Raw genomic sequence first — 25,111 nt, 5'->3', positions numbered from 1 at the left:
TACAAACATAAAGATTTTTCGGGTCTCAGGTAAGTTTTTTCGGAGTTATACAAACTTAAAAAGATTTTAATTTTTTTCAATTTTTTGAGTTTTTTATTTTTTTCTAGAAAGACCAAATATACCAAAAGCTCAGTGACCTTTTTATTGTATAATGGTCATAAAATTAAATTAGTTTATAGCAAAACATAGTTCTAAAGATAATATTAACTATTTTTAATATTCATTTAAACGTCTGTTATGGTCGTGACAGGATTTTGTGTTTTTCCACTAAAGATGCTCTTTTAAAAAAACTACCAAAGATATTGCGTTACCATGGACATTTTATGAAACTTAAAATGTTAATGAAATAAAAATAATAATAAAAGTTTTGAAAAAAGGGGGAAAAAATTTGCAAAGTGCTTTTCCTGAAAACGTACGTTTTTAAATTTTCACACATATAGTAGTGATAACATTAATGGCAAATATATTAGGGTAAAAGGCCATACATTTCGTAACACATCACCTTTTGTCATCGTTATATTATAATTATATTCTCCACTGAAGTTGTTTTTAAATATATGGAATTGTGATTTATTTACTGATGATTACCTTTAACCTTTGGTATTTCAATCCTAGCATAAATATAGTTCTTTCAAAGAGTCGTAATTATAACTAATAAGAATCCACTACAAAAGATACACCTTGGGTGCAACACTAAGTTTAGTGTGGTAGTGTGCAAGGTAGAGTCAGTGTAGTCTTAAGATTGTTTTCAGCCTTGGAAGAACTAAACACTACCAAGAACCCCCTTAGGACTTCTGGGGGTAATTTTATTCCACAGGGCCCACTAAATTTTTATTTAACATAAAGCTTCCACTGCCAACACTCTGTTGTAATATTTTTGTTCACTTATAGTTCTTCGAACCCAGGGGCAACCAATTTGTAAAGAACCAGTCAGTCGAGAGGTATTTGAGAGTTTACGAGTAAAAATATATTTGAATATTTATATATTAAATATCTTGTTAGAAATCCGTTTTTTCTTTACACTTTTACTTAGTACTGAATCATTTAATCAATACAAATAAAATCTTAAATTAACTTATTACATTACTACATTATGACTATTTTGGTAACTAAGTGCCTTCTTGTGTCAAGTTTTGCTAATGACGTAGTCGAGTTCAGTATGGATTTTAGAATTTTAGTACTGTTTATAAATACTTGGATATATATCATTTTTGATATTACAGAAATTACATCAATGGACAAAACTATTGTCTAACGTATGTTTCCAATCTTTGGGAAGAATATTTTAATTTTTCTTGCAATAAAAAATCATGCTTGGGTTACTTTTTAACAGAAAAGTTGCATTAACTTTTGAAACATAATGTTTACAGAAATGGGGGTTGCACTGTTTTGTAGTTCTTGTCCTGTGACACTGACCGCTACATGACAAGATCGTTTTATTTGGCTAAATGAAGGCGTAAACAGTGAAATAATAAGAAACAAATTGTAAACAAAACATGACCTCTATAATCTACATTGCACCGTACAGAAATAAAACTAAAATTTGGGCTTAAGCTGCTCCATAAGTATGACAAATCTACTAAACATGTTTTGATCATAGATCAAACATTAAGTCCCTTAGAAGATTTGTCATTCTTGTTTGAAAAGCTGAAGCCAATTTTATTGCTATTCTATGCCAACTGTAGAGGTTGTGTTTTTTTACAATATGTTTCTTAATATTGTTATTTCAGTTATTTAAAACCTAATTTAACCAAATAAAACTATCTAATCATAAAAATAACTGGTCTCCTAGTTATATAACCAAACAGTAAAGCACAAATCATAAAACTACCCTAATATAATAGAAACAAGATTTCGTTTACACTAGCGATCAGTGTCGACGTACATGAAATAGACACGAAAAACAAGCTTCAAAATCAACAATGGGAAGAGAAGTCTACTTATGTTGCATAGTCTACGGTTTTATCTATGAAAAAGTATTTTTACACCGGTATTACACAATATTACAAAATAAATATTACCTATACAATAGTTATCATGCATAGCATAAATAAGCAACACGAGCAATATCAAACTTATGATAATATATTTCAGCTTACATAATTAAAGTAAAACAGCAGATACAACACATTATTCTATTATTCAACAAAAACCATTTATACATCTATTACATATGTCGTCCAGGAGTAAAAAAAAACTTGAAATACTTTTGGTTTTGCTACGTTGGCTGCACTTAACGCGACTTCTTATTGCCGAGTAGCGGCTGCTAGTCGATACGATAATTTGAGGACCATTGCACGATAATTTTTTTGTCTACTCAGGATCGATCAGCTGTCCCATCCGCTATGACGTAATTCCCGCGCGTTATAAGCTATGCCACGTTTTTAAAATTATAAGCTATAGAACAAACGAGATTTTATAAGCTGCAGCACATTTGAGCTATGCCATTATAAGTTATGCCACATTTTAAGGAAACCGTTATAAGCTATGCCTCATTTCTACGATTATAAGCTATGGAACAATTTAAACTTTCCATTATAAGCTATGCCACATTTTCAAGATTATAAGCTATGCAACAAATTCGCAATTATAAGCTATGACATTATAAGCTATGACATCGTACCGACTCATGGGATCAGTGAAGTTCCTCTAAACCAAGGACTTATGAGGTAAGCAATCGCCAGTGTGCTAGCGCGCTTCATGGCATTTATTCAAGCCTGTTATAAGGTAAACAAGAATGGAAAGAAGGAAAATAATATTTATATATGGATATGGAATGGAATTTTTTATTGAAGTGTTAGGTTAGCTTCGCTTTGTTTTGTTCGTTTGAATTAAACTTTAAGCTTATAATATAAATATAACATTCAACTGTAAAATTAAATTCAGTTTGATGTATGTTGTGTGAATAGATTTAAATATTTTTGTTAAATAAATAATGTTATAATTAATTTTAGTTACTAGCAAGTAGGCTTATCACATACATAACTACACAGCTTTCTCACGATATTTTATGTTGTATGCTCTAGTTTAAAATGCATCAACAAATTGGAATGATGAATTCTAATTTCTTCTACAGGCAAGTATTTGTCAATAGTCAACAGTACGACAGAGGCTACATTTTATTCTGATGCCTGTCACGCCTTCCTTCCATAAACTCACCACCCACTAACTTGTGTTTTGTGTCTTGAGGATTTTTTTTAGGCCTAATGTAAATAAAGCATTGGATTTTTAAGCATAGGCTAGATGAGGCCTATTAGCTGTTCAATCTTAAATATAAAGTAGGCCTAGGCAAAATGTGTGCAGGCCTACTGTCTCCTCAATGCCTAGGAGGAAACAAGTGTGCCAAACACCTCACCTACATTAGGCCCTAACTTACCGTAAGTTAGGCCAACTCTGAAATTGTAATTTAAAAAAGTTTTAAAAATTTTAATAAAAGATTAAGTGTACAAGTTTTATTTGTTGTAAATAATTAATATTTATATTAAAAAAGCTAACTTATGCTGGTCAACAACGCGGCTGCACTTTACTTGACGTCCTACACTCATTTGAATGAAAATATCGATCGATATATCGATTAATCGATTGCTTCATTCGATATATCGTTTGGTTAGTTAGGTAAGGTTAACCTAACCAAACGATATATCGAATGAAAATATCGAATCGAAAAAACCAATCGAATGAGTGTAGGACGTCAAGTAAAGTGCAGCCAACAACGCAGCTTTGGTAATAATGTAATGTTCAAACAAAGCGTCTAGGCAGGCCTAAGTTACTAATCGCAAAGAAGCTGCAAGCCACCTAAGTTACCATCCTGCTATTTTCCGGTCCAAAATTAAGAGCCTAATGCTATAAACATAAGTTATCACAGTTAAGTTAAACTTATTTGGCGAGAACTATTGTTGAACTATATTAGTGGGAAAGGAAACATTATTCTGTAAATGGGCGCTAGAACTGTGCGGGTGTTTTCTGGCCCATGAGAGGTCATATTTTTTTACTGCTACCCTCTGTAGTGTATTTCAACTTAGGTTGGGTGTTTGTGTAAGTTATATTGTTGGTTGTAATGTGTTAGTTAAGTTTTTTCACCTGAGGACGGGATCAGATTCCAGATCCCAAAACGTTTTAAATTGTTTTTACCATCGTGATAGAAAATGTCCGCAGTAAACCTTTGAACAACCACCCTTTGAACCTTAAAGCTACCTTATTTACTGATAATATTTTATTTAACTTAGGTATTATTTGACTAGATTTAAAATATATATTTATATTTCACCGTTGATAAATTGAGTTTTTAAAATATTGTTTTCAGATTTTCAGCGTTATTTACAGGATACCAAAAATGTGGTATTCACAAACAGTCTGTTTATGAGAAGTTGAACATATCACCTAAGCCTAAAAAGCCAATGACTCCTTATCTTCAGTTTCTTTCACAAATTCGACCAACTATAGTTAAAGAGTTTCCAGGAGTGAAAAACCAAGGTAAGCCACTAGGGTACCCTACTCGAGATTTTTTTTAGTTTTTAAAACTTATACTTTCAACTACCGGTAGTCATGAAAGCACCAGCATTGAGTATACATTAGAGTGGTCACTCAATGGGGGATACCATTACCTGAACAGCGCTGTTGCAGTGTAGCTTCGGCGGTTTGAACTGCGCCACCTTGGGCTTATCAGTAACTTAAGGCAGTTTTGTTGGTTTTTAATTTTGTGTTTATAGTAGGTTATAAAATGTTGTTTTGTTGATGAAATTCATGTATTTGGTAGTTGTTTTGTTGTTTATAATTAATTTTAATAGGTTACTAATTATTTTAAGGCACTTCAGACGCATTAGCCTACCACAATTCAAGCGTCAGTGGCCCAAACTAAGTCGCCAAAATCGGTAACAACTTTTAGCATTATGTGACCCCCCTTGTATGTGTAGTATACTCCATGGCACCAGTGAGTCCTGTGTAATACCACAAATAACAAGTTACAGTCACGATGTATTGCAAAGTTTGAAATAGGAGTATTAGCCTAAATGAAAAGAATTGAAATAGGTAAAGAAAAATAAAAATGTTTTGTATTTGGCTATTAAAAAATAATATATAATGGTAAAACATGCTTCATTCGGACTAAGCCTACTTCATTTAAATCTTTGATTTTAAATGTTTATCTGGTTCTATCTGAGGATGGTTCATGCCGAGCCTCTTCACATCATGTGAGGGCTGAATTTTCAGCTTAGAATTCTTGGTGTAAGTATAGACATTGACTAGCTAACATGGCACTTGGAATACCTGTTCCCATAGTCTTATAATACTAATTCGCAAACTCATTCAAGTTTATCCTGCCCTTCATCTTAAACCCTCCCAGTGTTACTTGACGAAAATTCGACAAGCAGCACACTTTGTGTAGTGTTACTTGTCGATTTTTCGACACGCAGACATCGTTTACGGCGAAGGCTCTATGACTGACTGAATCGGATTGAACTGGATCGAGTTAGGTATCGTTCTTTCCGTAATATTCTAAGCTTTCTCCAGAGGTCTGTCTCTAAGCGCTATTCATTTTAGTTCCGAAAATATTGTAGCAGACAGCTGACGTGCGTGTATTTGTAAACAGCTAGGTTCCCCCGGACCGATGACTGATGTGTTTTATTACGTTTATCATTGTTTTAGTGTTAAAAATCAAAAGTAGTGATATACGTGGTGCATTATAAGAAGATTTAAGTGGTTTTGAAGTGCTGGTTGATGATCCTGAAGAAGTAGGTAGTGATATCGATGTAAATTATCAGTCAGATTCCTAGCTATGGTTAGGCTATGCATTCTTAGCTAAACGCTATGTACTGAAATCAGTTTTTTGCCCATAACTTATTTATTTGCAAATATACTTCCTTATATTATTATATATTTGTAATCCTCATAAAATTTAGAACAAAGTGGCTATTTTCAAATATTTATAGGCCTATAATTTATACAATTTCATTGAGTGCGAACTTATTTTTTTTTGAAAATTTTCGAAATTATATTTTTTTTACCTAAAAAATTTTTTTTTTGAAAAAATGTTCCTTATGTTTTATATATAATATTGAAGCCCATGATTTTCCAAACAAAATGGTATATAGAACATTAGAATTAACATTGTTTTAAGCTTCTCAGATCCGTTTTAATAAAACCTTGCAAATGCGCCAAAAATAGGTGGACATTAAGGCCTAAACTATGGACACTTGGAGGGTTAAGCCAAATTTTATCAAATTTGGACAAAAATTACTCAGGTTAGGCGTTCACGGACGATTAAACCTATATATATACCGGTACATATATAACAATTTCAACAAATAGTATTTTTGGCCTCTATAGGGACAACAAAATGAAAAATAATGTCGGTCCCGGGGTTAGGGTCTTACCATGCCACCTACGGTAATAGCTACTACCCTCTAGGGAAATTCGCTAAAACATATGAAGTAGGTAGTTTATTGAGTCTATGTAATTTTTTTTTGCTAAAATGAGCAAAACACTTTAATTTAATCAATTTTGACATGGAAAAATAATAAAACATTTGTTATTTAAATTAATAAATAATGTAATTATTTTGTGTCTCACTTTAGTAAGGTCTAGATTGTCATTATCTATCTCTTATTACAGAGTTGGTTAAAATAGCTGCTAAACGTTGGAATTCAATCGATTCTACTGTAAAAAACAGACTAACCGAACAGTACCAAGAAGCAAACACACAATACAATAGGATGAAAGAAGATTATGAGAAACACCTAACACCAGATCAAAAAGATGCCATACATAGAGCCGAACAGTTTGAAAGGGATTTGAAAAAAGAAAGGAAAACAAAAAAAGTAAGTATCATTGGTGGTGGTTGGTTTATTATAACCTTTTGTTGCAAGATTTGACTCTTTTTGTAATTACAATATATTTTTGTCGTACATTACCTACTTTATTTGTATAATGGTATGATTTTAAGGTCTGAACACGTCAAATAACCAAATACATGTTTTGTATGAATCCCTCTCATTATAAATTACTGCTGATATGTTGTTCAAAAATAAAATTATACCATAAATCTTTTAAAGAACTGTTAATATCATCAGTCTATCTCTCATGATTGCACAATACAAAGGTCTAATGAAACAGTTATGGAAGAGTTAAAGAGTATTTTTGACCATGTACACTTCACTGCTATACCATATTTCTGGGATCATTACTGTCTGTTAGCAATTTATGTGATAACAAACGATATTAAAGTAAACAATTGTAAAATTTGTGCAGTCTGTGAAGTCTATTTACTTACCCAAGGTAACATCACTTAAATCCCAGCTGGATTTAAAAAAATTGAATTGTAACTGTAGAATTTTGGCTGCCCCCTTTCCATGATAAGAATCTTATTTGTTTTTGAGATATTAAAAATAGTACGTTTTAAATGGCCGCCAATTTGAATCATACAAACACAAAGTAAAAATTTCAGTGTTCAGATAGGTCCTATTTATTGCTATTCAAGTACCTATTAAGTTTGAGGTAAATATTTCAAAAGATATGTAGACCTACTATAAACATTTGTAAAAAAGACATACTTACAGGCACACAGAAAACCAAGCATTATTGACCTCTATTGTGAGGTTTTTATCGTGTCTTGACCTAATGAACAAGTGCACTACATTTTTCAGGAGTTTGCATTACACTCTGCACCATACAAGTATGATTTATATTTTCTTTTTCTAGAAATCCCAAGAACTTGGAAAACCCAAACGACCAGTCTCAGCCTTTTTTAAATATCTTGAAAGTAGAAGTAATGAAAAAGAGAAACAAAAATACCCCCATGTCACGGTGAGTGTAGAAAATACAATTTATCTGTAAACGAATGGTGGTCACATAAAAATCCATTAAATATGTAAGATGTTTTAACACTAGGCCTACTTTGGAAGTAAGGGGTATGCTATTCATGCCGGGCCGCAACTACATATTTTTCTATGGGGTGCAAATCCTAAATGGCATTTTACTGTCAGTCTTAACACGAGGCACACAAACTTTTTTTTAAGAAAATGGTCCGTAAAGCTAGGCGCCCACCGGGCAACTCAGCGGGTGACGCGGCGCGACGCGGAGAAAAACTTCCGTCCGCTTCTCCAGGGTTCGCGCCCACCAAGCAACTCTAGCGGAAGCGCGGGGCAGCGCGGAGAATTATTCTTTTGGAGGGGATGCACAGTGCACTTCGATTCGGACCCGAACACTCCCGAAGGGCTCGCGATACTTTCCGAAAACACCCGAATGAGCGGCAGACGAGGGGCGGACGCCGTTTCCGTGCCTCTACCCCGCGCCCACGCCCACCAGGCAACTCAACGGAGGCGCGGCAACACGAGAGGAAGAAATTCTCCACCGAATTCTCACTGCCGGATTCGAGAAGAAGTTTTTTTTCCGCGCCGCGTTGCGCCACCCGCTGGGTTGCTAGGTGGGCGTCAGTCCATAAGATAACATGGCACGGATACGTGGCAACTTTTTTCCACGGCGCCGCGCCGCGTCACCCGCTGAGTTGCCCGGTGGGCGCCTAGCTTAACATTACGTACGTTATCAAAAATGTAATAATTTTAAAAATTGGTATATTATGTAATTCTTAGACCTGAAAGTAAAACTTTTTAAAGAACTAATTAAACAAATTCTTTAATGTTTAGTTATTAAATTACTCTGAACATACTACAGCTCTCAATACATAAAGTTCCTCAATAAGTTTAAAAAATTATTAAATTTGATTTTTAGCAACAAACGACTTGATTATATCAGATAAAAAAACGTTTGTCGTTCTTACATGTTTAATTGAGATTTTCTTGCTAATAATTAAGGAGTCTTTGTCTTGTCTAATGATTAGTGCCGGATCCAGCCAGAAGTCGCCGGGTGAACAGAAATGCAAAACAATTGTCTGCGATCGCGGCAAAATTGTGAACACCTCCCGCTATTACGGGGACATCGTTGTTATTGCCATCTGCGATTGCGGCTGAATCGTCATTCGTGAACATCTCCCCCTATCACAGGGACATGATTATCGTCACCCGCAATCGCGGATAAATCTTCAACGACTTTCATCATCACGGGGACATTGTAACCATCAACTGGAAATAATGTTAACGTCTACCGCCATCATGGGGACATTGTTATCATTAACTTATAAAACTATTTGTTCTTTTAAAAATGTGTTAGCAAATTTCCCATATAGGGAATAAGCTATTACCGTAGGTCTCATGGTAAGACTAAGTCCTGGGACCGATTTACTTTTTCATTTTTATGTCCCTAGAAGCCAAAAACACCATCCGTTCAAATTCATATATAGAGGGTGACAAAAAAGTCTGGAAACGGCTTGATATCTTTTTAACTAAATTCGTTAGAAAATTCAAACCTTTCACATCAACTTATATGTATGAAAACTACTTTTTGCAAGCATTACCATTTTTGTACCTTCACCAGGGGACGGCCCATGAGGAGTAGGTACATAATCTTTGATGTAAGCGTAGGCTGATATGCACATACTTTTAAAGGTCTGGTTAAGTGGAGTTCATTGCCGGAAACCGCGTCAAAAAAGGTTCATCCGTTACAAAATGGCGGCATTTCAAAGTTCTTGCGGAATATACCTGCACAGGCCTTAGTAATGGTAAATACTCATAGTCAAAATTAGCCGGGAAATCTGAAACCCGGTTAATTTTGTTTTGAAGATTGAATAAACTTAGTCTATGAGCTAGTTGACTTTAAAATACAATTTCAGCTCTCAAGATAATGTTTAATACGAGTATTTACCAATACTAAGGCCTGTAAAGGTATATTCCACAAGAACTTTGAACAGCCGCCATTTTGTAATGGATGAACCTTTTGAAACGCGGTTTCCGGCAATGAACTCCACTTGACCAGACCTTTAAAATGATGTGCATATCAACCTATGCTTACATTAAAGATTATGTACCAACTCCTCATGGGTCGTCCCCTGGTAGAGGTAAAAAATGATAATGCTTGTAAAAAGTAGTTCTCATATATATAAGTTAATGTAGTGAAAGGTTTCAATTTTCTAACGAATTTAGATAAAAAGATATCAAGCCGTTTCCAGACTTTTTTGTCACCCTGTATACATATATATGTGTGTGTGTCCGTTAGCACGATAACTCGAGCAAAAATTATCCGATTTCAATTAAATTTGGTACAAATGTGTAAACCTTCATTTATTCGAACGAGTTCGCGAACCAGCATTGATCGGACCATGGCAACGGGGTTTTATACCGGTAGGGGGATTTATGGGGTAAAAATTGGTTTTTCTCATTTTTGACCCTCAAAACATAAAATTTCCCAGATTTCCTCTAGACCATTTTGAAGAGCTTAAAAAAACAAATAATTCAGTATATTGAAGTCTTTTTGTATGGTTATTGGTTACGTAGAAAATTGTAAATTAAAAATTCCCATGTTATTCTTATGGAGAATAAGTAAACTGTTGTAGTTTGCTTGTTTATGCATATATGTGGATCAAACTTGGTCAATTTATTTATTTTATACTAAGCTATTAATATTTTACTAAAAAAACATACTTTATTACCTTACCCTTTGGCAGCAAACCTAGGTACTCGTTAAACCTAATGTTATTTGAATAGATTTCAATGAAAATCAAATCAGGCAAATGGAAATTCGCTTAGTCTGCAGGTTTGCTGCAGCGGGGGTATTTTTATACTAAACGCTGCGGCCCTAAGCAGTGGTCTAGTGGTAAGTCTCCCGATATTGCTGCGAACACCAAAACTCATTGTCGTCACCCGCCACAACGGCAAATTTATTAAATGTTAACCAATAATAAACAAAATAATACCCCCGCCGCAGCATACCTGCAGACTAAGCAAATTTTAACTTGTCTGATTCCCTACTAAAATATTTCCATGAATAAGACATATTTTTATTCCCAATTTAAACAACATTAGATTTAACGAGTGCTTAGGTTTGCCGCTACGGGGAAGGTAAAAAGTGTTTTTGACCATCGGTCAATAGTATAGGATGAAATAAATAAATTTGCCAAATTTTATCAACGTATATCCATAAAAAAGTAAACTAGAACAGTTTTCATTTTCTCCATAAGAATAACATGGGAATTTTAAAATAAATTATTTTTGAATTTTCTCCCTGACCATTAAGCATACATTAGTGCTTCAATATACTAAATTATTTCTTTTTTTAAGCTCTACAAAACAGTTTAAAAAGAAATTGCAAAATGTTTAGTTTTTATGGTATTGTTCCTGGGTAAGAAACAAATCCAAATATCATATTTAAATTGACCGGAAGTCCTTAGTTACTCACACAGCCGCCATTTAGTTTTTTTCGCTTATTGAATGTTTTCGGAAAACTGGTAAGAGAAACGAAATTGAAACTTTGCAAAAACATTTATAACAACTAGACAAAGAGCTACAAAAAAATTATGAACATTTTTACACTTACTTTTAAAGTGTACTCTCACTGTACAGGTACAGGTTAGAGGTACTGACTACATTGAATAAACAATAACATTTTTTCAGACAAAATAAAATCAGCTGATTAGTTTGTAAAAAATTATGTTGACTTCCACCACAGCTGATTTTAAAAATTAGGGTGTTTAGTGTGAATTTTAAAAACATTAAATAGGTGTGCAATTTTTAAGCCATCCTAATGATTGATAATTGATAAAAAAACACTTTTGGGGTTATGTAATATTTTATTATTGTTTGAAATAATCTAAAATCGTTTAAAAATAACTTTCAAAGCGGGCGCAGACTGTTGCATTGTTGTGGCAGACTCAGGCCGAATGCCTTGGCATGCACTACATCTAACCTCCAGCGGTCACGTATTACTAAAGCTGCCATAACTCAGTTAATATCCATCCAATCTTAAAGATTAAGGTGTCAATCGATTTGTAATTAAATTATCTTAAAACAGTTATCCTTGTAAATATTTTGTAAACTCAACGGCTTTCGAGTAATTTAAGAAACAAAATTTTAAATGTCCGCCATTTTGTTTTATGAATTTTAAAAATGTTCATAATTTTTTTGTAGCTTTGTCTAGTTGTCATAAATGCTTTTGCAAAATTTCATTTTCGTATCTTTTACCATTTTTTAGAAAACATTTAATAGGCAAAAAAACAAAATGGCGGCTGTGTGAGTAACTAAGGACTTCCGGTCAATTTAAATATTATATTTGGATTTGTTTCTTACCCAGGGACAATACCCTAAAATATCCGACACGAATTCTGAAACACTGTACATCAGAATTTGAATGGTTGGTGTTTTTGGCCTCTAGGGACCTCAAAACAAAAAATATATCGGTCCCCGGTCCAGGTCTTAGGATGGGTACTACGGTAATAGCTTATTTCCTATGGAACCCTGCTGCTTCCAACCCTGAACCTCATAAACGTGTTCATATTAATATTTCCTTGAAAGCCCTTTTCATTGTATTGGCTAGACCACTTTAGTATGCAAAATAAACATTTTTGTTTTGTAAGGTTAAAACAAATTACTTAGCAACCTAAATTTTGCTGCCCCCAAAACTTGCCCCCTGGGGCATACGACCCTCCCTTCCCCCCCCCAACCTAACTGTGTGGCCCTGTATTCATGTATGAAAATTTGTCAAGCCCTGCATAAATATAAATGTGCTGTAGCACAATAGTTAATTTTACTTTTGAGAAATATTCATTTGAGGTGTAAAATAATGAGGTATAATAAACCATTTTTTATAAATATTTCCGGGTATTTATAATTATTCAAGTTTGAATTCATTATTTTATCTTTGGATAGCATTGTGTGTTTTTTATTATGTACAGTATATCATTTCATTTTAGGCTAGCTTTTGGGGGTTCAAGGGGACCCAAAAGGGATGTATCCATTCAAAACTCAAACTCAACAATTTTGATGAAACATTACTTTCTCCATATACTATGTATAGGAGGAGAAAGTCAAATGAGTTCAGACTTCTGCTTCTTTTGGTAGTTAACCAAAATAGGATGTATAACACTTGGATGAACAGTACTTGGTTGAAGCTGTAACAAAACTCTTAAATTAAATAATTTTGTTTCAGGACTGGGTGAAAGCAGCAGCTGAAGACTGGAAAAACACTAGCCCTGAAGTGAAAGCAAAATTTGAAAATGAAAGGAAAAAAGAACATGAGAGTTGGCAACAACAATTGAATGAGTGGGAACAAAAAATGATCAAGGAAGGAAATATTGACGTTGTTCGCACCAGTTCTCTAGTCAAAACTCTAAAAGTCAAAGCTAAAAAATAGGTTGGTTGGTTTCTGTAAAATTATTGTTAGTATGTAAATATATGGTTGTAATAAAAGTAGTTTTGGTGTTCCTATTTCCTCGTTGATTATCTCTTTGTTTAAAAACTTGTCTTTTGTTTGGCCAATTTTAAACTCACACACACTAATACCAGATTTTGTGTACAGGATGAGGCGTGCCCTGGTTCCAACGTTTTTACGTCAGTAGGTGAAGAGAGCCAGGGCACAGACACGTGCCAAAGAAACTCTCTGAAACATTTACCCTACTCGGAAAGTGCCAACGAATCACAAAACCTGCCAACACAACAACAAAAAAAATGGATAGTAAGAATTTCAAGAAGAAAAATAAACTCTATTGTTGAATTAGGCAACCGGCAAGTTAATTTAGAAAAGTTAGCGTTAGTGTCACCAACCAAAAATGTCAGCAAAGAGTGTAAAAACTTAAAAGTAGCAAAGGAAAATGAACAATCTAAAGTTTACATAAAGACTGACAATACATCAGACAATGATGTAAACTCTAGTACACTGTTCAAACAAGGGAGCTGCCCAGAAGACAAACAGTTAGAAGAGTTTGCTCAAAGAATTGAGAAGAACATTTTGGAATCAAAAAATGGTGATGATGAAACCAAGCATTGGCCTTGGTGGGAAAAAATACTTGGTATCTTTATTACTTGGTACTTGGTTCTTAGTAAAATTAAGAAGTAATAAATTATGATTTGTTTGCTATTTTCCATAAATAGGTTTGTGTGTTTAAAACAATAAGTCAACTTCAACTATAATCTTTTTTCACAAACTAAGATACTTGATTTGTACACCTTAATAAAGTGTACAACAGTACTAAGAATTTTACTTTAACCTTTGACTATTAATACAACAACCAAATCATTTTGACTAAGCTAACTGAAAAATTATTAATGTATGTGTAATGTATATACCCCTGCTAGGCAATTTTTATTTGCCTAAGTGGATTTTTACTGAAATATTTCCTTCACAGCAAATCTATTCACCATATTTAAATAACATAAAATTGATAAACACTTATGTTTGCTGCCACAGGGAATGATTTATTAATTAATGTATTGTATATATGTTGTAAGTGAAATGTTAATAGCCTAGCATGAAATAAACAAATTTTCAAATTATATCATATTTGTCGAAATATATCTATAGCCTAATCAAAAAACTATAGACTCCAAGATGGACTAAATGTTTTTAATTTTTCCCCGAGATAGATATATAAAAATATTCAAAATACAGTTATTTTTGTAGTTATGATAAAAAAAAGAAAACAGTGAATTCAACCGCTGTAAACAGGTTTTGCAATAATGGATTTTATGGAGAAACAAATTTTACCATCAATAGTTCAACATAAAATAAACTTTTTAATTTAGCTAAAATAGGCTTTACCTTCGTCACTGCAGCTCAAATACTGGTGTAACTACCTTACGGCCGTTTCAGCATTACAATGCCAATAATGCCATCATTAGACTACAAAAACTCAGCTGAAGTAGGGTCGTTGAAGTTTAAACACATAACACACGAGAACAATAACAGTATTTGAGCTGCAGTGACGAAGGTTAAGCCCAAATAAGTTATTACACAGCTCAGGGGCTAAAACATCGATTTTAATTGTAATTTAGGTTACCCCATTTGAAAGATTGACAGTGTACTACAGTTAAAAAGTTAACAGTGTACTAGAGTTGAAAAAAATTACATTAAATATGTTTTACGACTGTGACCATTATACTGCAGTTGCTCTGTCAATTCACAAACAAGTAAAAAGTCACTGAATTGTTATTGTTTTGAGAGTATTATAAGTTTTTAAAAATAATATTTACACCAAAAAAATTAAATTTCTTTCCCGTTACAGTGGTACACCTGTTCCTGTGAAGGAAGAAAATATTCCTTGCTGTAGTTTTTTTAAACACCGTGCTTTTTGGCAGGTTTGTGGCACGTACATGGTGCAACTGATTTTGCTCAACATTTTCTTTCACTTTTGTGCTATTACATTAATTCCCTTGAAATGTAAAGTTCATTTATGTAATAAAATAAAAGTTTAGAATCTTATCTTGTAAATTTGTGTACAAATTATTCAATTTTACAATAGTTTAGTTTGTAACTACAGTACCGGTATTTATTTATTTGGAGTTTCAAAATCCTTACTAAACAAACAGACACCAACTACCGCAACACTTACAGTCACACTGCCACTTGCAGGGTTGATGATGATTTTCTCATAAATAACGCTAAAATCGGATCCACACATACACAGGAGTAAAAAATCTTTTTGGGTTCCCCAAAACCATAGATAAAACATACTCCCTTAGGGCCATGTCATACGAGCGCTATTGCCGTCGCGCAGATGACGTCGAGATAGCGCCGGAAAAAGTACATGTCATACGTGACGGCAAATGCGTCGCGTTGATGCCGTCCCGCCAACGCCAGGTGCCTGTCATACGTAGCGTCTTCCGGGCGCATTTGCCGTTGCGGCAATTATGTTATTACCAAGATGGACATCATCCAGTTGGGTTGTATCAGCTTTTTGCACATTTTAGATACATATGAAGAGTATTATCGGATGAATCCAAGACGATGGGGAACCCATCCTGTGCTTTCTTCTCGTTTGTCGACAGGACAGTTTCATCTGATGTTCCAGGAACACAGGAAGTATGAAGATAATTTTTTTAGTTACTATCAAATGTCGGTCGTACAGAGGTGGCAGTTTTTCAACAAATACAATTTTCCGTATCAAACATCGTATCAAATATCGTAATGATCACTCCAAAGGTGTTCCAGTTGTTCTGACAGTGCTCACGCGGCAAATGCCCCGCTGGCGCTAGCGCTCCGTATGACAGGGTCCCGCGTCACGTGCGCCGCGTCGCTGGCGCGACCGTCCGCGTTGGCTGCGCTCAGCGTCCGGCTAACGCGGACTCGCCGACGGCATTAGCGTCCGTATGACATGCTTCATAAGAACCCCATTGCCGGGTCGGAGCGACTTTAACGCGACGGCATCTGCGCGACGGCAATAGCGCTCGTATGACATGGCCCTTAGTAGATTTCTCATCCTAATGGAACAGCTGAAGACAATTTTATTGTTAGTTCTGTACGGTTTATGTTAGAGGTCGTGTTTTGTTTACAATTTGTTTCCCGTTAATACAGTCATTTAAAACCTCGTTTAACCAAATAATACGATCTAATCATAAACAATAAATTGTCCCCTAGTTATTTAACCAAACAGTAAAGCACAAATCAAGAAATTAACCCTAAAATAATAGAAACTAAATTTCGTCGTTACTAGCGCCTTTGTGTCACGTACATGAACTAGACACGAAAATCGTGCTTCAAAATTTACAATGGGATGAGAAGTCTACTTGTGTTGGTTAGTCTATGCCAAAACTCAACTCGAAAATATTGACAAAAAGAATACTTCTTCCATATTATAGGTACTGTGTAGGCCTGTAGGGGGATAAAGTAAAAATTTATGTCCATAAGAATAATAACATTGGAACTGAGGGCTTATACGCCATATAAGGCTTAACCCTTTTGCAAAATGTTTTTTGAAAACTATTTAAGTTTACTATTTTTTACCTTAATAATGAATATCCTATACAGATCAGAGTTTCTCAAAGTGTGGTCCGACAACTCCTAGGGGTCCGCAAAAAACATTCTAAACAAATTTATTTTTAATTACACCAAAAGCCCTATTTCTGAAAATATAAGTTTCAGTTTGCATTACAAACTTACATAGCAAGCTCAACACATGCCTATGATCAGCAGATAAATATTGGGTTTGGGTGGTAGAGGGTGGGGTAGTTGTAGGTTGTCCGGATTACATACATAATTAATTATGGGATTCCTTGAGTAGGCGAACTTTGAGAACCCCTGTTATAGATGACTCACTTTCACTATGATTATCAATACTGTACTATTATTTGGTTGAATTAATAAAACTAACCATATATTCGCTTAGATACATAATGACCCTGCTGATTGTCCGAACTTAAGTTTGGTCCAAAAACAACCTGTTAAGAGTTTTGAATGTAGTTACAATACAACGCCAATATACTAATGCCACAGTGGCTTTTTCTTATCCAACTTTTAAAAGGTTACTAATTTAAAATAATAACTTCGCCAATATTTCTGAATTTTTAATTTTTATGAGGCCTTTCGCCTTTTAAAAGGTTGTACAAAAGTTCTTAAAATGGTTTTACAGACAGAGAAGCATTAATCTACACTGACTTTATATCTGGTGTAAATATAAAGTCAATGATAGAAGTATGATAGAAGTACCCATGTAGGCCCAAGAGACTCATTAGGCTGCTTAATTAAAAGATTTTCACATGGGAAATTTGGTGCTTTAGAAAGATGTATCACAATTTTAGACAAAATATAAGCTTTATTCATAAAAAATAGTTTTGTAGAAGTTAACGAGTAGATCACAGAAAACAAATACAAAAATGCATAATGCAAATTCATGAAGTCCTGTATAGACGACACTTATTAATAAAGTGAATATTTTGATTTTCTGAGATGATATGCCACTTAAAAGGAGAAGACTTCCGAGAAACCTTGACGTTTCCGGGATTGGCAGGCCGAAGAAACTACAGACTGCAAGCTTTGTCAGGAGAAATGCAATCACCAGATTCTGAAAATTCAGATTATAATAAGCAGATTTTTAAAACTGTTGAGGTATATTTTTAAACAACCACCTTAATTGTTCATTACCATTAACAGGTTATCAAGAACATAAGAGACGTTCAGATGTAATTAAAATTTTAAAAGCGACAAATTTCATCATATACATTTAAACAGGTTATGATAGATTTATAATCTGAAAAACATTAACCACTTAAACATTTAAGTTATGGTACATCAGTATACTTACGTTGGCACATATAAAATGACTGTCAAGTTCAATGGATAAACGAAACAAAATAGCCATGGATATGTATACAAGGTTGCTAGGCAAATAGCTTGCAGAGTGTTTGTCATTCTCTATCAATCCACTTGTACTGGAGAGGAATTCAAATTGTTCTGATATTGACGACTCATTGTAAGATTCTTCTACCCAAGCTCTCGGTGGAATGCTACACGGAACAGTTTCTTGTTGCTGTTTAACAGATCCGTTTGATATGAAGTTACCAGAAAAACTAACGAATCCATTTTCTTCAAGATGAGTAGTAGTTTCTGTAAAAGGAGCATAAATTAATCACACAGTTATCCTATACGGTACTATTATATTAGCAATGTTTGCTTGCATGTATAAATACTTGCTTGCACAAAGATATCGAAAACAAATTTGACAATTTCCTTAAAATTTTGCATAGAATTTATTTCCGTCCTAAAAGCGTGTTTATTGCAGTTAAAACTGCTAACAAAAATTTAATTACGTAAAAAAAAGAAATTGAAAGTCAAATCTTTTTAATATTGGCCTTATGGGTTGCTAAGTAACTTAACCATGTTGGTTGAACAAAATAACAAGGAAAAAGTCAACAAAAGCAAAAGACATGTGTTTATAACAACACTGAAGATTAGTAGATAGCCAATAAGTGAAAATACTTCTAATCAAATAACGATCATTAAACTTGGCTCTCTCCTACCAAAACTTTACTCCCCGAAGTAATCAGATTTTAATTTAAACAAAATGTCAAAGAACTGTTTATGGAAGTAGGCTTATAGGCTATTATAAACGAGTGATTTCTACCATTGACTGTAAAATAAATTAATGTTTTGTGGATTGCCAGGATAAAATTACCATCATAATAAATTTGAATTCCACGGAAACATAATAAAAGCAAAGATTAGTTGTAGGCTAAAAAAACGTGAGCTTCCTTTATATTGCTTTTACAATAATTGAAATAAACTATACCAAGCCATACGTATGGCTCTATCCACCGGTAATCAACATTAAACACTTAGGTGTTTAACATCACCAAAAATTATGAATTTATAGATGGGTAGGAGAAGGGCCTAGGTGGATTAGCCATATTCTAAAAAATACACTGTGACATAATCAAAAATATTTTATCAACAACCATTGGCAAGGACTTCATCAAAGAAACCGTTTTTTAGTGCTTCAGAATAAATTTTACCATAAATAGGGAACGTTTTACTGTTGCATCAATTTATACAATAGATCTAGATCTCCATACCAGAATAACCTAGATCAGCATCTCAACAAACTAAATGAATATTTAATTTTTGAACAAATATTTAATAGGTACGGTACACATTCTTTGAAGCAAACAAACTCAGTCTAGATTCTCAGAAAACGAACTAGGCATATTTGTGTTTTCAAACAGCACAAAAGCAAAACTCTAAAAATAATAGACTGACTTTTTTAGGGGTGAGGCTGGATGATGGGCTTCGATGGGGGGCGCAGATTCATGGATTAGAGGTATCGCTTGCTCGGTGGAACAGTAGGAAAGTACAAGTCATGAAATTAAATAACCCTATACCAGGGTTTGAGCTGCAGTAGCATTTTTAGCATTTTGCTATATGTAGGCCTACACAACTTGAAAATTGTTTTTGAAGGCAATAGCAAATTTTCTACAAATAAAATTGAACCTATAATAATTGATATAAGATTTTGTAGACATCAGCGCGCCCAGTGTCCAGCACCAGCATGAACTACTTTAAACACGATAAACGAGCTTCAACTTTAACAAAGGATGGGAAGTGTACTTGTGTTGGTTAGACTAAAATAAAACATACCTCATCTTGCAGTTCAAATAGTGTGTTTTTTTAATCCACTATGTTTCGCCATGTTGGCATTTTCAAGTGGTATACAGAAACATTGAAACATTATACCATCCGAATTGGACTTGTCAAGTTGTAGAAATTTACATTTACACATAAAACTGTATATAAATTTAACACGCACGAACAAAACATTTTCATGTAGGCCTACAACACTTATTGCAACCTTTCACGGCACTGACAGAGACAGAACTCAAAGTTCTGTCTCTTAAATTATGTAAAATTATGTTAAAATGTGTAAAAATGGTGTAGGCCTAAGTAAGTTATAACTTATTGGAGTTTTGGAGGAACGAGGAACTGTGCTTAAGGTCAGATTTATTAAATCCGGCTAATATTTTGGACCGGAATTGCATTCCCCCACTTATTGTCCTCCAAAACGTCATTTTATACACTTTTTACACAACTTTTTACAGCCTTGCATAAGGCCCATGACAATTTTTTTATATTTTAAATTCATTTTTTGTGCTTAAGTTATTTTGAGTCTATTTAAATTTTTAAGGGGATTCTTCACATATACAGGAAAATATCTTTCCACAGTATGCGTAGATTCGCCCTGCGATGTGCATGAGCTGAGAAAAAGGGTTTTGAAGAATTGCCTATTAATATATAACTAAGAGGATATTATAATTTCTTTCAAACTGAAGTGCGAGATATGCAAAGCTGTTTTATATTTTAGATTTTTGTCATTGAATGTGCATGAAGAACTGTACTAAGGTAGAAATAAAAAATATTGCTACAGCTCTAACGACTAAATGCATTGGAAATGTATGCAATACATGCATATTAAAATGTACAAAACACAACTGCGCAAGGTTTGAAAACATCTTGCCTATTTAAAATATTTCAAATTATCGGTAGCCTATCAATACTTAGTGTATTGATTTTTCATTTCGATAATACATAAGAGGTACACAAAAACTGTTTGTTCATACAGATATTGGGATTGCTATTTTAGTTTTATATTTGTTATCCAATATGTTTTACGTTTAGTATTAGTTTTAATAAGCTATGAAACGTGTATTTTCTCAATCAGAACGCGTTACTTGACCAAGTGTAAATGTATAGCCCTAACAAACCTACTCATCTTGACGCGGACCTTCTAGAGGGAAGTGAAATAAAATAGGGTATAAAATAACATGTTGACTGGGCGACAAAAGTGTTGCCAAAAGCTGAGATTTTGTCACCCAGTGGCTACGGGTGGTGCCGGCATTATTATTATTTTTTTTTTATGATTCACATTTTAAATGTATTGGAATCTAAAAAATAACATTGCCTATATAAATATTTTATAGCATTAAGCTATGATTTTGGCCCAAGAGGTTGTAAATGGAGACTTGGTCTGTTCAACATTCTAGAATATGTAATTAACTTAACCCCTAGAGAGTGTTGTCATGATTTTTATAACACATTTGGTGTCTTCAGTCTGCGAGACCGTTATAGATTTTTTGGAAATATTTTGTAGCCTATACAACTAAAATCATAAAAGATAAAACTGTTTCAAATTATTACTACTATGTTTCAATTTAGGTGTTCACGTAATAGGGCTGCTGATATATTAAATTATTGTAGTAGGCTAAATAAGTACAACTGAGCATCCTGAATATTATATTTTTAAAAGAAGTTAATATTATAATATTATATTAATATATAATATAGGCCTAATATATTAATAATATTCTTAAATATACTTAAATAATATACTTAAAAATATAATATTCAGGGTGCTCAGTTGTACTTATTTACTACAATAATTTAAAATTACTCCTATACAGGGTGTCTCAGACCACCCGGCCGGCTTGTATGGATTCAATATGAAAGCAAATGGAAACCCAATTGCAACTGGAACCCCCTATTTTGACCCCAAGGAATTCAGCTAAATTATTTTCAACCCCAAAAAAGCACCCCAAAGGGCAGATTTTGGGGGGTGGGGGTTGTTTTTGGGAAATTTTCAAATGTAAAGGGGGGTCGTGTTATACCTCAGTTTAAAGGTCCTTTAGTCCTGAGTATTTTAGTGGAAAAAGATTTAAATTATCTTCATCCCTATTTACAGGGTGTTCAAAAATGTACAAAAAGTAGACCTTTGAACTACTTTTCACTGTAAAGAGGTGGAATTTCATGGGGGGTTCAAATTTTGATAACACTTTAATTGCTAAATGAGCTTTCAAAAAACTCTGGTTTCAACCCATTTGCTATCTTTTTACTTATGTTACGCATTTTCAAACTTTTTGAAGTTTCAAAAGCTGTTATCTCAAAAATTTCATATGGCAACATGGGTTTCATTACAAACTACATTGTAGCCCTTAAAATAAGCTACAAATTTTGTATTTAATGTTTTTTGGTATCTTCATTGGTTACAGAGATATAACGAAATTAGTGTATTTTAATGTTTTATTAAATGGTATTCAAAGTGTTTGCTGTTGTAAATTTACACCTCTAGGTCTCAATATGTAGGCTATTAATGCTGATTCAAACAAATTATTCTTTCAAAGCACTATTAGAGTCATGGAATTGTAAAATAACGAGAAGAATATTTGGAGTTGTGTTCTTTCCTTTATCAATCTTCCAAGATCAACAATCTGAGTACTATTTTGTTTTTTTAGACAAAATTAGTTTTAATTGAGACCTAGAGGTGTACATTTACAACAGCAAACACTTTGAATACCATTTAATAAAACATTAAAATACACTAATTTCGTTATATCTCTGTAACCAATGAAGATACCAAAAAACATTAAATACAAAATTTGTAGCTTATTTTAAGGGCTACAATGTAGTTTGTAATGAAACCCATGTTGCCATTTAAAATTTTTGAGATAACAGCTTTTGAAACTTCAAAAAGTTTGAAAATGCGTAACATAAGTAAAAAGATAACAAATGGGTTGAAACCAGAGTTTTTTGAAAGCTCATTTAGCAATTAAAGTGTTAGGCCTATCAAAATTTGAACCCCCCCTTGAAATTCCACCTCTTTACAGTGAAAAGTAGTTCAAAGGTCTACTTTTTGTTCATTTTTGAACACCCTGTAAATAGGGATGAAGATAATTTAAATCTTTTTCCACTAAAATACTCAGGACTAAAGGACCTTTAAAATGAGGTAGGCTATAACACGACCCCCCTTTACATTTGAAAATTTCCCAAAAACCACCCCCACCCCCCAAAATCTGCCCTTTGGGGTGCTTTTTTGGGGTTGAAAATAATTTAGCTGAATTCCTTGGTGTCAAAATAGGGGGTTCCGGTTGAAATTAGGTTTATATTTGCTTTCATATTGGAGCTATACAAGCCGGCCGGGTGGTCTGAGACACCCTGTATATGTTTACATGTTCATGAGGTTTATCGTGAAATAAACTCCCTCTGAGTGTTGTTAAAATAATTTTGAAAAAACAAATACATGTATCAAAAGTTGGTGAAGTACAACTTTTTTTTAAAATAACTTAGGTACTGTTTTTAAATTAGGTACTTAAGCCTTTACTGATATATTATGAATGTTTATGAACTAACTTAGTTTATGTAAATAAACATGAACCATCAGAATTCCGTCTATTTTTAAAGATTGACTGAGACTTCAAATAATGCCTATTTTACCCATAGAGTAATGGCAATTTTGATTAGCTACACTATTGGTGTCTTCGGACTGTGAGATAGTTTTCGTATTTTATAAATATTTTATGTGGTAATATTATTCATTTTCAACGGTGTCTTCGGTCAGTTTGACCAATCACGAGTTGGGTGTCTTCAGTGTATGGGACCGAATTACACAATTACAGACGAATCTGTAACCTCAAAATTTCGCCCAAGCATCTGGTGGTAGACTGAGTTGAGGTAGGAAGGTAGCAGGAGACACAAGTCCTGAATCCTAGCGGGGGGAGCAGGAACTTAAAAATAACAAGCAAATAGCCTAGGCTAAGTACAATCAAAAAATTCATTAAAATATGTATTACCCTACGTAGAAATGTGTGATTTTCACTTTAATTTATGCAAAAATTTCCGGAAAGGAACCCCCGGACCCCCTTTTTGAATACCCCCCGGTAAGTCTGGCACCACTGTCGCCCAGTGGAAGTCCCTTAAAACATGCTCTGGTATACACCCCTGAGTTTTTAATGCTTTTGTGTGGTTACTATTGCATCCCGGCACGACACACTTATGAGGCATAAAACACTACTAATACCATAGGTGTCTCCAAATTGTGTAAAACAAACAGGTCAATCACCGGTGATGCACAGTCTAGCAGTGCAGACCAATGGCGGGAGCCGGCTGGACTGTGCCTTTGATGCGACGGTGCCAGATTTCGCTCGCCGCAGCCTTAGCCTATTACTAGAGATGGCTTTGGCCAAACCTATAATTCATCTAATGAATAACTTAAACTTAGCCTACTTTTTGCTAAATTTCCCGACTGACAGGCTCTCACTTAATAACAGTCGATAGGCTATTTTTGTTGTTTTATCATAAATTAGCTTCACTACCTATCAAAGCAAGGACTAAGTTTACTTTAACTCCAAACGTAAGTTTTCAATTTGGCCTATATTTGAACTATTAGGCAACTGCAGTGTATGTTTCCATAAAACCCTTAAATTAGGCCTAAGTTACAATCTAACCTGTCTTTTCTGTGTCATCTTTTCCTGTGATGCGTTTTAATCTGTTTTCCGAGTTTTCCAATATCTTCCGTCTTCTAGCTTCTCTACGAACTAATAAACTGTCTGTAGACATACCTGTCACACCTTCATTTCACATTTACTAATAAATTGGTAATTCGAGGGCAAATAACTAATTAAATCCTACTAATTATGATATGATGCTTTGTTGATCAATGTGGACATTTTTGGACAAACACCCGATCGGTGACGGTGATCGTGATCTATTGTTTTCGTTTCTGTCTGTTTGTTTAGTTTGTCGTTTGTTTGTCTATGGTAGTACAAGGCCCCACTGGGGCCGCACAATTTGTTTTTCAGGATTAATTTTGCCAACAGTGTCATTTAGAGGCTTCTGATTGACTATAACGAAGGTTTAGTAATTGAAAAATTATTTTTGTTCAAGAATAAAATTATAAATGCCTCAAATTCAATTTTATATTTTTTATTATGAAATTAAACCGTCATAACCTAACCAAACCAACCAAACGTGCTGACAA

At 34.0% G+C, this 25,111-nt stretch overlaps 2 protein-coding genes across 3 annotated transcripts; one reads left to right on the top strand and one right to left on the bottom strand.

Moving 5' to 3' along the window:
- Window positions 1-2,788: 2,788 nt before the first annotated feature.
- Window positions 2,789-14,396, top strand: LOC128990969 (uncharacterized). 2 transcript variants are annotated; one of them, XM_054413654.1, is made up of 6 exons: window positions 2,789-3,076; window positions 4,304-4,473; window positions 6,610-6,815; window positions 7,696-7,800; window positions 13,030-13,233; window positions 13,399-14,394. In XM_054413654.1, exons 1-5 carry the CDS (start codon window positions 3,033-3,035, stop codon window positions 13,231-13,233), a joined length of 729 nt encoding a protein of 242 aa, XP_054269629.1. In that variant the 5' UTR covers window positions 2,789-3,032; the 3' UTR covers window positions 13,399-14,394. The 2 variants fall into 2 exon arrangements, with proteins under 2 accessions (XP_054269629.1, XP_054269631.1); XM_054413656.1 differs by having other exon boundaries at window positions 2,827-2,892; window positions 13,399-14,396.
- A 3,210-nt stretch (window positions 14,397-17,606) lies between these two features.
- Window positions 17,607-24,798, bottom strand: LOC128990970 (uncharacterized). The gene is made up of 3 exons (XM_054413657.1): window positions 24,579-24,798; window positions 18,116-18,417; window positions 17,607-17,875 (listed from the first exon to the last, which is right to left on the bottom strand). The coding sequence occupies exons 1-3, from the start codon at window positions 24,688-24,690 to the stop codon at window positions 17,627-17,629; spliced, it is 663 nt and encodes a 220-aa protein (XP_054269632.1). The 5' UTR covers window positions 24,691-24,798; the 3' UTR covers window positions 17,607-17,626.
- Window positions 24,799-25,111: the final 313 nt, after the last annotated feature.

Source organism: Macrosteles quadrilineatus, unplaced genomic scaffold (genome assembly GCF_028750875.1).
Source record: "Macrosteles quadrilineatus isolate MER2022 unplaced genomic scaffold, UCM_ALF_1.0 Scaffold_3__2_contigs__length_128488019, whole genome shotgun sequence".
Taxonomy (NCBI): domain Eukaryota; kingdom Metazoa; phylum Arthropoda; class Insecta; order Hemiptera; family Cicadellidae; genus Macrosteles; species Macrosteles quadrilineatus.
This window is presented reverse-complemented; position numbering and strand designations above follow the sequence as displayed.